This window comes from Armigeres subalbatus, chromosome 2, assembly GCF_024139115.2.
Source record: "Armigeres subalbatus isolate Guangzhou_Male chromosome 2, GZ_Asu_2, whole genome shotgun sequence".
Classification (NCBI taxonomy): Eukaryota; Metazoa; Arthropoda; class Insecta; order Diptera; family Culicidae; genus Armigeres; species Armigeres subalbatus.
The window spans coordinates 3,704,855-3,717,216 of NC_085140.1; the positions used below are offsets into that span (position 1 = coordinate 3,704,855).

General features: G+C 38.9%; 1 protein-coding gene across 3 annotated transcripts in view; it reads right to left on the reverse strand.

Moving 5' to 3' along the window:
• LOC134217496 (protein daughter of sevenless) overlaps positions 1-11,799 on the reverse strand; it is a 37,576-nt gene extending 25,777 nt beyond the window's left edge. Inside the window, exons 1-2 of one of the 3 annotated variants that reach the window (XM_062696264.1) lie at positions 11,674-11,799; positions 10,788-11,558 (exon numbers count right to left, since the gene is read on the reverse strand). In XM_062696264.1, coding sequence (XP_062552248.1) covers positions 10,788-10,862 — 75 coding nt within the window. In that variant the 5' untranslated portion in view covers positions 10,863-11,558; positions 11,674-11,799. Of the gene's footprint in view, positions 1-10,787; positions 11,559-11,656 lie in introns of all 3 variants that reach the window. The other 2 variants (XM_062696266.1, XM_062696267.1) reach the window with 2 other exon arrangements.
• Between the last annotated feature and the right edge of the window lie 563 nt (positions 11,800-12,362).

The following is a 12,362-nucleotide window of genomic DNA, read 5'->3' on the forward strand; positions in this document are numbered from 1 at the left end:
CTCCGCCTGCATTGCTGCGCTGATACCGAAACGTATAATTTACGACATTAGTGGAGGGGTCTGTTCAGCGAAAACTCTAGAGCGGTGGGAAAACAAAACAAACGAACGTCAGACGTGCGGCAATAACACAAGATAGTCAGCTGCTGGTGTGTGGAGGGATGGAATGCGAAAAATAAGGCACTATTATAGGCTTTGGTGGTGGTGACGCTTGAAGCTTAAAAGCAGCAACATTCACTTTTCTCGAGTGTACCTTCGTAATTTCGAGGCAGAGAGACCCCGAAGATATTTTTAAACAGAAACGGCATCTCATCTGAGCTTTTTCAGATCAAAATATGAAAAGTGCAAACTATGTATCGATAGCCAAGAGAGTTAAGGTTATTGGAAATAAACCTTGGTGGGAGGTCGATAAAGACGAAGCGTGCCGATTATTAACAAAACTATAGACACTGATCAACTAAGCAGGTCTGAATAGGTGAATGGTATGAAAAAATACCAGCGCAAAATATCTGCTTGAATGGTCATTTATGTGCAACAGAGGCGTGTATCAAATTAATTATGAGGTCACATTTCAACACTGCAACGATATTATCGTTTTGAACTTATTTAGTGACACGTTTTTGAGAACGATTTTGTTTTTATTTAATTTTAATTTCCCTAATGATATGTATCCAAGTTTTCCAATCGTAAAGTTACCTTTACTAAGTTTCACATATTTGACTTAAGGTTCAACGTTCGACTGCACACAATGCAATCCAAAATAATTATAATTATCCAAACAGACAATTTCAGCTTTTAAGCAGCAGCAAGCGCAAAATTGAAACCGTTATCAGCATTGTTGGTTGAATGCACTAAAGAAGGAGGATTGGCCTCTGCAGTGACCATATCTTTTTATGGACAATAGTATCCGATGCTGACGTATGCGAAAATGCCAATCACCTATCGATCGGATGTGCATTGGTAAATCGAACGTAAACAAGCATACTGGTGATTGCGTCTCGGAGATATTGAACATAAAAATCGTTACAACTTGAAATAAAAATTTCTTTTACTTCGTGTGAGGTCCCAGCGAAAAATAATTCTCGGCGTATGAGCGGCGCACGCACTTTTTGTTTCAAAGTTTATCGTACCGTTTCGCTTTTGATGTTGTTGCGTTCGTTTTAAGTATGATGAATTATCGTCTGGTCAACATCCATAGGAAGAACAAAGATAGATTTGTTTACTTTTTGAATCATTGATTAATGACGATGAGGCGGACAAAAGGTAGCTCGTTGATGTGAATTTGAGTGGAATAATGTCCCTAGTCATCCGTACGATAGATAGGTTAGACGAATGGAAACCGCTACCCTAATCCAGAGAGACCACACGTGCTTGAATAGAATAAAATAACGAGGGTATTTGACTTGAATATGCAGGAATGGGTATTCAGGCTAAAAGGATGGAAATAGCAGGCCCTTTCGATACAAGGCACGGTTAGGACAAGATTTTGAGGAAACTTAGGCACCAGTGGCACGGTTGGCCACAATCCGTGTAGTGTTGGCTGTTGGAGTTCATGGCAAGTTCCTCTTCCACCAAATGAATGTAAGGTCTTCTTCCTGTATGGTCGTCTCAAGGAAAACATCTATATGAAACCTCCAGCTGATGTTGAAGCGAAGCCTGATGAAGTATCTCGATTTATCAGATTGGAATGAGCGCTTCAACGACGAACTTCTCGAAATTGGAGCGTTTTGGGATGAGTTACCTCAATCCGGTCAGAGTTCCGGATTTGATACTGGACCAGACGCACAATGGCGGAAACCCGGACAAAACCTCTTTTTTTTTGTTCGTTTCGTGGAACACGTATTTTTTTAATTTCACACATATATTAGATGAACTGATTCCAAAATTTGATGATTGTAGCTTGTAAATTAAATTTTTGGTGGCTTGTTGAAGTTAATGCTGTAAAGTATCTTCCGAACAAATATGTATGGAAAAAGAAAATTTGACTAAAGTTTTTTCGGGAACGATTCGGAACGATCTGGTATCATGTATTGAAACCTATTTTTGGTCTACTTTCCGGTGGTTAGTGTGGTGATTTGCTCCTAGCTGCTCCAAAGCTGGAAATTGACTGCTTCAATGTAGAATGAGGACGCTGTTAATGCTTCAGACCTTAAGGCTTGCGCCTCCAGAAGTACTCGAGTAGCATAGTATATGTTGGATAACAATTCTGACCTCAAAATGAATTTAGCGTCCCAAAATTACTCTTTGGTGGAAGATTCGAGAACATATTAGGTTTTGTCCGGCATTTGTATGGGGGCCCGCCACTGTGAGACGGGACAACACTTCGATGAACCACATCGGGGAATGTTCGGGATCGCTGATGCAACAACCGACATACAGTTTCGTTTCGGGTCGTTCACCAAGGCTTGCATGTGCCATCCAAAATCGTCCATACAGGGAGTCACCCTGCCACGTGCAGTAGGAGAAAAAGGTGTCACCGTTATACACACACTATATGTGTTTCCCAGATCCAGCAGTTGCGAAGATAGTTCATGGAGTGCTTGAACCGCCACGAAATCTATCGCGCTATATATGAAGCCATTCAGGACCGGATAACTGCGACGAAGAATTATTGGCACTACTTTTTGCGGAAAAACGAGGAGAACAGCTGCAGAAATTGCAATTATGTAGATGATCTCGGTCGCCATAACGAAGTCGCCAAAATTGTGCACTCATATACTGCCGTCATACGCATAGTTGTCCCATGTTTGGTGGGATTCCCTATATACATGGGACAGTTATGCATATAACGGCAGTATAGCTTGCTTTAAAGCACAACTTGGTTGACCAGTTCGTCGCTTACTACAAATATGTGCCTGTCCGGTTCTGAAAAATAGTTTCCTAACTCTGTGCTGGGATAACGAGATCATAACGAATGTCCTCATTTGTGCCAATCGGGCCTATATTGTGGCCTACGTCAAAAGGATGAAGCGGGTTACCCTCATCGACATTGCTGTACCGCTACACCACAATGTCCAAACAATAAGATAACAAAGTACCACGCCTTGGCAGAAGATGTTCCTGCAGGACGTGTGTATGCAGGGTGTCGACTAAAATTTGAGAATAAAATTCCCTGACTTTCCAGACCATTCCTCGAAAAATTCCAGGTATGAAAAATGTTTTTTTTTAATTCCTATAAGCTTATGAAAATCTCTGCATGTTTTCAGAAAAATATATTAAGCTCTTTTAGTGGAATGTATTAAACCGTCTAAGACGAATTAAGTACTGTCCATTTAATTCCACCAGTTAATTTTCGTTATCTTTGCAAAGATAACGAAAATTAACTGGTGGAATTAAATGGACAGTACTTAATTCGTCTTAGACGGTTTCTCTGCATGTATTGGACCTGGGGACCAGGGTAGAAATATTTCACAGTCAATGCAGTGAAAAACATGGATCTCAGTATAATCTGCAGTCGCCTTCCTCGCCGCCGTGGTGAATGCGACTGGGTGCAGCCTAAAAATCATTTCCAACACCGACCATTCAGTTTCGCATTCAGCCACTCACAGGTCGCTCTGACATGCTGCTCTGTTCGCGCCTTACCGTATGACTGTGAGTGGCCCATTTAAACGCGTGGTGAATTTTTTCAATTTGCTGGGTGAATGTGTGCATTTTGCTGTGGTAAATTTCATCTTCGCGGCGCAATGGGTGATGTGAGTTCTGTTGTTTACTTTTCTGCCTCTCCGAGAATGTGAGGTTGATTTCAAAGCAGGAAAAAAATAAAAAAATGAAATAAAAAAACATCACTTTCATCCAGTGCTGCCGAATATTTACAACCCTGCTGGGGACATTATGAACACCCGGGGCAGATTGGACACCCCTTGTATCTTTTGAAATGTATAAAAAACTAAACTTTAAATGCCACTGGTATTTCATTTTTCTTATTAGTATTTAATTTATTCCATATTCTTGTTAAAATATGTCATAATTCAATAAGTTTTATTGAAAAGATCCGCAAGTTTGCTTTGACACTACAAAATTATAATGTTCATCAATCAGCAAATAAGACCTAGCAAATAAATTACGGTTATTTAGTCGCATATTATCAGCTTCGAAAAATCTTCAATTATTTCTACTATTCTGAAATATATGTTTGAATATGTTTACCAACTCAATAATATAAAAAAATGGAAATTATAATATGCTTTCACCCTGGGGTAGATTGAACACTCTGCAATGGGGTAGAGCTGACACCTTCATGGTTGACAGCCATAACCTCAAATTCAAAACAAATCAAACGCGTTCAGTGTTTTTGCTCGTTTCGTTTGAAGTTAGAATCAATAGTTATGGTGCGGAACTATAAATCGACTCAAAAACGCCGGAAGTGGACCAATACTGCATTGGAAGCCGCAGTGAAGGCGGTAAAATATGAAGGTACGTCAAAAAAAGGAGCTGCTCGAGCATATGGAATTCCCCGTGCGACTCTGATTCGATACCTTCAGCGGGAGGAAGAAATACAAGCACTGGGAGCTTTCGGGCCTGTTTTCACGCCGGCTGAAGAAAACGGCTTGATGCAACATTTAATTTCTGCGGAGTCTACTTGCTACGGAATTATTGCTAAGGATGCGAGAAGCTTGGCGTATCAACTCGCGGAGAAATACAATAAAAAACATCCTTTCAACAAGTCCGCAATGCTAGCAGGTACCGACTGGTTGCAATCTTTTAGAAAACGACATCCGGAGCTTTCATTACGCACACCGGAGGCAACATCGGCTGCCCGAGCTCAAGGATTCAATCGAGTGTCCGTTAATCCGAGCTGCTGGAGAACCAGTTGGAATCGGGAAAATTTACCCCGAGTCGTATTTACAATGTCGATGAAACCTCCGTGTTGACAGTAAGTTGAGAAAAAGATAATTTAAGAATAGTTTTCTTATTGCTAATTACTATTTACACTTTGTACTAAGAAATCGAAAGTGCTCGCCCTCTAAGGAAGGAGACAAGTAGGTTGTATTACTTCCGCGGATCGAGGGGTTCTGTCGACGGCCGGCATGTATGTGCGTTTCGGCAGCGGGACATTTCCTTCCACCCATGCTGATCTTCCCACGATCACCCTTAACGGATCAGTTAAAGAAAGGAGCACCCGCGGAGACCGTTTTCAGCTGTACTGGATAGGGATGGATGACCATAGCAGATTTCAACCTATGGTTTAACCATTTTTTGGCACAGACCCGTCCTAGTCCACAGGCTCCTGTGTTGCTTCTATTGGACGGTCATGCATCCCACGTTAAAAATTTGACACTTATTGAAAAAGCTCGTAATAACAATGTTACCATCCTCTGTTTTCCGCCTCACTGCAGCCACAAGCTGCAGCCTTTAGATGTGGCCTTTATGGGCCCTTTAATAATTAATGTTTCAATATCTACTGAAAAATATTTTAAACAGAATCCTGGCAAGGTTGAACGAAATAAGCAGTTTGGTTGGAAATGCTTTTTAAAGACAGCTGTTCCTATCACTTCGGATCTAACGGATTCAGAAAAACTGGCATCGTACCATTCAACAAGTATATATTTAACGAAACAGACTTCACTCCTTCGATGGTAACGGATGTTCTAATAGAAGATAATTCTGATTCTGATGGATCATTTTTAGGATACGAAGATGATATGAATCGACTGGCGTCTGGACAAGCACCTTTTTAGTTCACTTCCAACATTCAACCTGCAACATCACAAGTCCGTCCAGTAGAAGAATTACCTCATCTGTGTCACACAGCTAACAAACAGCCACCGACTACTAAAGCTTTCAAAGTGTCACCGGAAGCGATTCTTCCATTAGAAAAAACAACTACCAGGAAGATCATACGCAATAGACCGCCAACATAACAGCAAGTCCAAACAGGGATGAGCTGCAAAAATCACTGGCTGTGAAGGATATTGGTGACCTCCAAAAAGGATATCAGAAGCAAACTAATGTGCGTTCCAAAACAGTTTCCGAAACACCAAAGCGTGCTCGAGGACGCCCAAAAGGTTCAGCGTATATTCTTCAAGATTCCCTTTGCGAGTTATTTGGTGCAATTTTCAGTACCTCTAATGGAGGCCAAGGGTGGCATAAGTGCCCGGACTGTAACACTTGGTATCATGACTGCAATGAAGCCCATTGCCATATTTGTAAGTGAACACATTTGTTTTTATCCAAAGTTGACTCGATGTGTAATACTGTTATTTTTCTTTGTTATTTTCTACTTGGTCAATAAAAAGGATTGAATTTACTTATTATGTATGTTTAGTTGAAAACTAATTCTCTCTAATAGTCACTGATAGTTGGGCACTGGTAGGCACGTATTATTGAATTTTCTTGAAGGTGTCCATTCTGCCCCATAGGGGTGTCCATTTTGCCCCGGGTATCTCACGACGTTAACAAAAATGTTAAATTTTAAGTTGGCTTTTTGAATTGAATTTATGTATATTTTTTAACTAGTTTTCATATCTAACTTATATCAAATTAGTTACAAAAGCATGTAGATGGTATTGATCAGAAGTAAGTTAATTTACAATAAGTGAAACTTGCCAAAATGCTAAGGGTGTCCATAATGCCCCTAGTCCCCCTATAAACCCTTGAAGTCCATTATGAGTTCCAGAGCTACTGGAAGCCTAACATCTGGTCGTTCATAAAGATTCAAGTTAATGCGCAGAACTCCTGAAAATTTTTCATAATTCACATCTTTCAAAAATTGGCTCCAATTAATGTTACAAGTTTTCTAGTGCTTTCATCTACCATTGGGAATTCTCACGGACTCCCTGGAGTCGCAATAAACCTCCAATACTATACTGACGGGCTTCTTCAAATCGTTTTCATTATCTTTCTGGAAATTTTTGTGAAATCTTGTATCTTTTGACACGACTTTTGAACTCTTTCCAACCCATCGTGGAAATCCTTCTAATGCCGTTAAAAAATCTTATGGATTAGGTGAACATCTAGAAACCTCCATTGGCTTTCAAGTATACTTACGGAGTAATTACTTAATCTTATTCACTCTCTGTGGAGTTTATGGACTTCTAAAAATAGTTAAGGACTGCTTGCAATCTTCCAGATAGGGTAAGACGGTATAATATGCCCCCCCCCCCCTTAAGGCAATGCTTATGAAAACTTTTTACTTTTCAACGCAATTTAAGCAAACTTTGTGCTATTTGGTAGTCCAACAAGTCGCAAATGCACTGCCTGTGAGTAGTCATATAAAAATATTACCACATATTACTGAGAACACGTAATAAAGCTTTTTTGAAAAGTCGTGAAAAAATGGATTTCAAAAAGTGCCTGGGCAATACGCCCCACCGTTACTAAAGACGTTTCATAGCCCTTCATTAGTATTTTATCAATCCCATAATAAAAAGCTTACAAATCCTTATGTGCTTGACATTGAAAAACCAACATAAGTCCATTTAAGCAGGTGTGAATTACATTTCAATATTTTCCATATCATTTGGAAGCAACTGCTGCAGGCTCGCTGCGCTTGTGTCATATGTGCATATCGCCCTGCCTACACTGGGGCGTTTTGACCAGTGAAACATAAGGTTAAAAGACTATTATTCTTCCATTTACTTCCACTATTAACTTTTTTATGTATCAACAATCAGATACGCATTTCGTTTCCTACTTGGAAACTTCTTCAGTGTTTGTTATCGACTGAAGAAAAACATTGCTCATTAACTTTAAATATGGTGTGTAGGTAGAACTGTAGGTAAAAATTAGGGCATGTCGCTTGTACCGATTCGTCGTCGTCCCGTGGGTAGTAATCTAAACAGCCAGGTATATCCGTTTCCTTGATCTTTGTTAAGTAAGTTTATTTGTTTTTGTTTGTAAATTTCTAAGCTTTCCGCTACGTCAAGTTTCCAAGGATTTTGTATTTGTCTGAGAAGTGATATGTTGTCTTTGGTTAATTGATGATCTTCGTTAAATATATGTTCGGCTACTTTAGATTTGAAATGATAATGTATACCTTTTTCAGTGTCTTTGTTTGCTTTAGTTACTTCTGCCAAATGTTCTTTGAACCTCGTGTCTAGTGTTCGTTTTGTCTGTCCTATGTAGATTTTGTCACAGTGTGGGCATGATATTTTATAAACTCCAGATTTTCCTAATGCGGGGTCTTTTGTGCTTCCAAGTAGTGTCTTCAGTTGGTTGTTCCTGCTACTGAAAACTAATTCGATACCAATTTTCTAAATTTAGAGCGTAATGGTCTGGTTATATTATGGTCAAAATACTCGTCGGATACTCGTCGCAATTCATTTGTTATTGGTGATAATGTAGTTAATGATTTTCTGTACTGGGTTTTCTATGTTTGTCTATAATAGCTTGAATAGTTCTAGTTGAGTATCCGTTTAGTCTAGCTGTTTCAAAAATGTAATTTAATTCTTTCTGTTTCCCTGTGACGCTAAGTGGAAAAGTCTCGAGTCTATGTATCATGTGTTGGAATGCGGCTGCTTTGTGTTGGTGTGAATGGTTTGAAGTGTTAGGTATAACTCTTTGTGTGTGTGGGTTTTCTGTAAATTTCAAAATTCATCTGGTTTGATTCTCTAACTATTAAAATATCCAAAAAGGGCAATTTTCCGTCTTTCTCTTGTTCACAAGTGAACTTGATATCCCTATGTGCACTATTAATGGCTTCTAGGATTGATGGAAGTGCGTCTTTCCTAACGATGCTGAAGATATCATCTACATATCTCCACCATTCACATAGTATGATGATTTTACAAATATCTAAAGGTACCAACTATTTTTTTCTTAGTTAGTGAGTAAATACCATACCAAGTTTTTGGAGCGGAGCTTTTGAAAAAATCTACTGAACATCCATCGAGGAGCTCCAGGATAAAAACTTATCCAGACAGCTTTTTTAAATCCTTTGGGATTTTTTCTTGTTTCAATGAGAATTCTGAAGTAATTTTTGGACAATATTCTCAAAGATCAACCAGAATAAAATTGTTTTATAAAAATCAAAAGCAGCGAATGTAAAACTGAAACATTACCATTGACAACATCATCCTCCTCTTGCGTCCGAGCATAATTATGGAGTATCGAGTAACGTTTAATGTGGTTTAATTGAGACCATCGCCACCTACGTACATGAGGTAGTCCATATGATGCTATCCACTATCATTTTCACTACATGACCATTAATTGGTCAACCTAAGGACGTGAGGATCGACCAATGACTTTATAAGCTCATCATCAAATGGAAGTTCTCGTAATGTTTTTAAAACATTACCCTCAGAATCATATTTGGAGATGGGGCTTTTGTTTGATGGGAACATGCCTCAAACGCTACTAATAAGGAAACTGCAAAAAAAAAATCAAATTGATTCCGATACAAAACCATTCCAACTAAATAATCTAAAATATTAAAGGGGACTTTAAAAAACTATTTGGATCAGGTCTCAACAAAGACCATTTGACCAACATGGCTTTGGAACCTCTGTTATTGTTTAGTGATTTATAGAAACAAACTCTATTACTATGGGGAACATGAAAAGGGCCCGAATTGGCTGTCGACTGTATCTGCATCGGAGTTTTGTTTATCGGCAATGCAGTCTGATGACCAGCAGTTATATTAATTCCGATCCGACGTTTCAGTACCTTTATTGGTCCTTTTATAATGGATTAAAATTGGTTCAGAATTTCATTGTCATAAGTGTCCTTTGTTTAGTATATTGCCCGAATTAAAAAAAATCACTATAAATTTTCAATATTGGCTTATGTGATTTTTTCCCTGACCTCAATCAAATTTCCCTGACTTTCCCTGACATTCCAGGTCCAAAATGAAATTCCCTGACTTTCCAGGTTTTTCCAGGTAGTCGACACCCAGGTATGATTCCGGTAGATATGTCAGCAACCACCTTGAATAATGTGTTACGGGCGTAATATTCCTAGTTTTTTTTATTTGTTATTTAGTGGTTGTTTGTTATTTAGTCTCCAGGTCATTAAAAAAATGGTTAATTTTAAGTTTATTAGTTTATTTGATAGAGCACGCAAACCTTTTACAGTAATTAGTTATATTAAGTCGATAAGGATTTGAAAATATACGAAAATGAATTAATTGAATAAGTAATTGTTTTTTTTTTTTGTAAATGTGATTTTTATTGGGTACGACAAACTTTTTAGTTTACGCTGTACATTAAGTCAAGGAAGTCTATATATATATGGATAATACAATAGAGTTAGCTTGCAATACATAAGGGAAATGACAGCAGGTTTTGTTCTACAGTTAAACCTCCATGAGTCGATATTGAAGGGATCATCGACTCATGGAAATATCGAGATGTGGAATAGAAAATCCTTGGGAAGCTATTTGAAGGGACCATCACAGTAGCCCATAAAATATTTTTTAATATGGCATAATTTGCTTCCATGAGTCGATATCGAGTAATAGAACATCGACTCATGGAGGTTTAACTGTATTATTGTCAAGGGGATTTTTGTTGACCAAATTTTATGAAATTTGGCCACAATATTCTTTGATATGAAAAGTATGTTTAGGCCAACTTTGAGCACAATTAGTTATAGGAAACCCCCTGAAATAGAACAAAACCTGCCAAAGCCGTCATACACGAACATTTCTATACGTAAAAATGCTAAATCAATAATTTAGCCTAGGTCCTAGGAAATATATTGACTGTGAGAACGAGTGTTTAGTGTAGGAGTAGAAGCCAACGGATGAAGCGATGATGCATCAATAAACAGCACAACCACCCAAAAAAGCAGCCAAATAAAAATAGCAAGACAACCCATCACCAAAGAAGGCAAAGGCAAAAATGACTCACCGCTCGCCAGATTCGCTTCGTAGGAGGCGATTTGATCAGCCAGCCTTCGTGATAGACTTCTTTATTCGTCGTCATCTGTTTGCTCCCGGCTGCTTGTTTTCTGCTCCCCTTCCCTTTTTTCCGGTCGGTTCACGATGTGCTAACTTTCTTCTCGATTTTTTTACCGGCGATTCTAACGCGAGTTGAAAAAATGATCAAAGCAACACGCAGTTAAAATCTTCCGGGAGCTTACTCCACTTCTCCCACCTGTTGCTCCGCTACTTTATCCCCTCGCTCACACTGTTACGGAAAACAGATCGAACTGTTCGAGTTTAATTGGATTTCGTTGTTCTATGCCTCACTGGAGTTTTCCACCGGCAAACAACGCACAATCCAACAAAGCAAACCGATTGAAAACTTGGTTCTCTGTAGGCCAATCCAAGTAGGTATGTTGTGTTGTTGCTTTTATTCGATTCAACGGCTGCTAAGATGCTGCTTCTTATTACCGCTCCCGTAGCAGATCGGGGCAATTTGCATTCGACTTCTGACCAGCTCCACCCTTTTTCAGCAGATTTAGAAAATTTTCTTCAATGCACTTTATTTACATTTTAAAATAATATCACTAGCGAAAAGATTTCTTGGAACTTCCAGCAAGAAAGATAAGGCACTGCATTCTCATACTGAACAAATTCTCTTTCCACTTCCGTCTCGCACTTATGCACCGACTACTTCGTCTTTTTTTCTCATGCGATATCACAAGTTACTCCTCGCTGGACAGGAACTTGTTTTTATCTTTGTACAAAAAAAAGCAAACACTTGAAAAATAGAGATAACAAACATGCATCAACAAAACATGCATCGATAGAGATTGAAGTTTGAAATTCAATCACTTTGGCAAACACTTCACATTTTTTGATCTAAAAATTCCGACAGATTCTGATTTTTGTACGATTTCACTCCCCAGCGATCCGCGAAGATTCTGAGCCCGAAGATGGCGTTGAAATTTCCAGCAGAGGGTTCTTTCTTCTGCTCGGCTGTCTGATCTGTGGAACGTCCATTGAAAACGTTGCAAATAAAATACATTTCCTATCTCTTTAGAGATATTTGAGTATTCACAAATAAATTAACAAAAAAGAAAACAATAGAGCTTAATGTTGACATAACAGCGTTTCATATCTACAAAATGCTTTTTGTATGGAAGCGTTCCGAACGAAAATATTGTACGAATTGTGGTGTAATTTATGGATGCGCCGCGGCTGTAGCTGGACAAACCGAGCCGGTGACAAGCCCGGTGTCATCATCATCAATAGACATAGCCCGCTGTCATCATTGAAACGCAGTATGAAAAAAAATTATAGCCCGGGACATCCTGGCTACGATCTGGCGATGGGCTAAACAATAGGATGTCAATAGCCTGGGACAAACGAAACAAACCCGAAGTTTGCGTTTACGCAAAGCAAAACGTCAAAACCAAAAAGCTTTTTCCAACTACACTGTTGCCGAATTTCAAACCGAACGAAGATTCTGAAGGGATTACCTCGAACAACAAAACAGCACAGAATGGATGAAAGAAGGAATCAAAACAAAATCGGAACG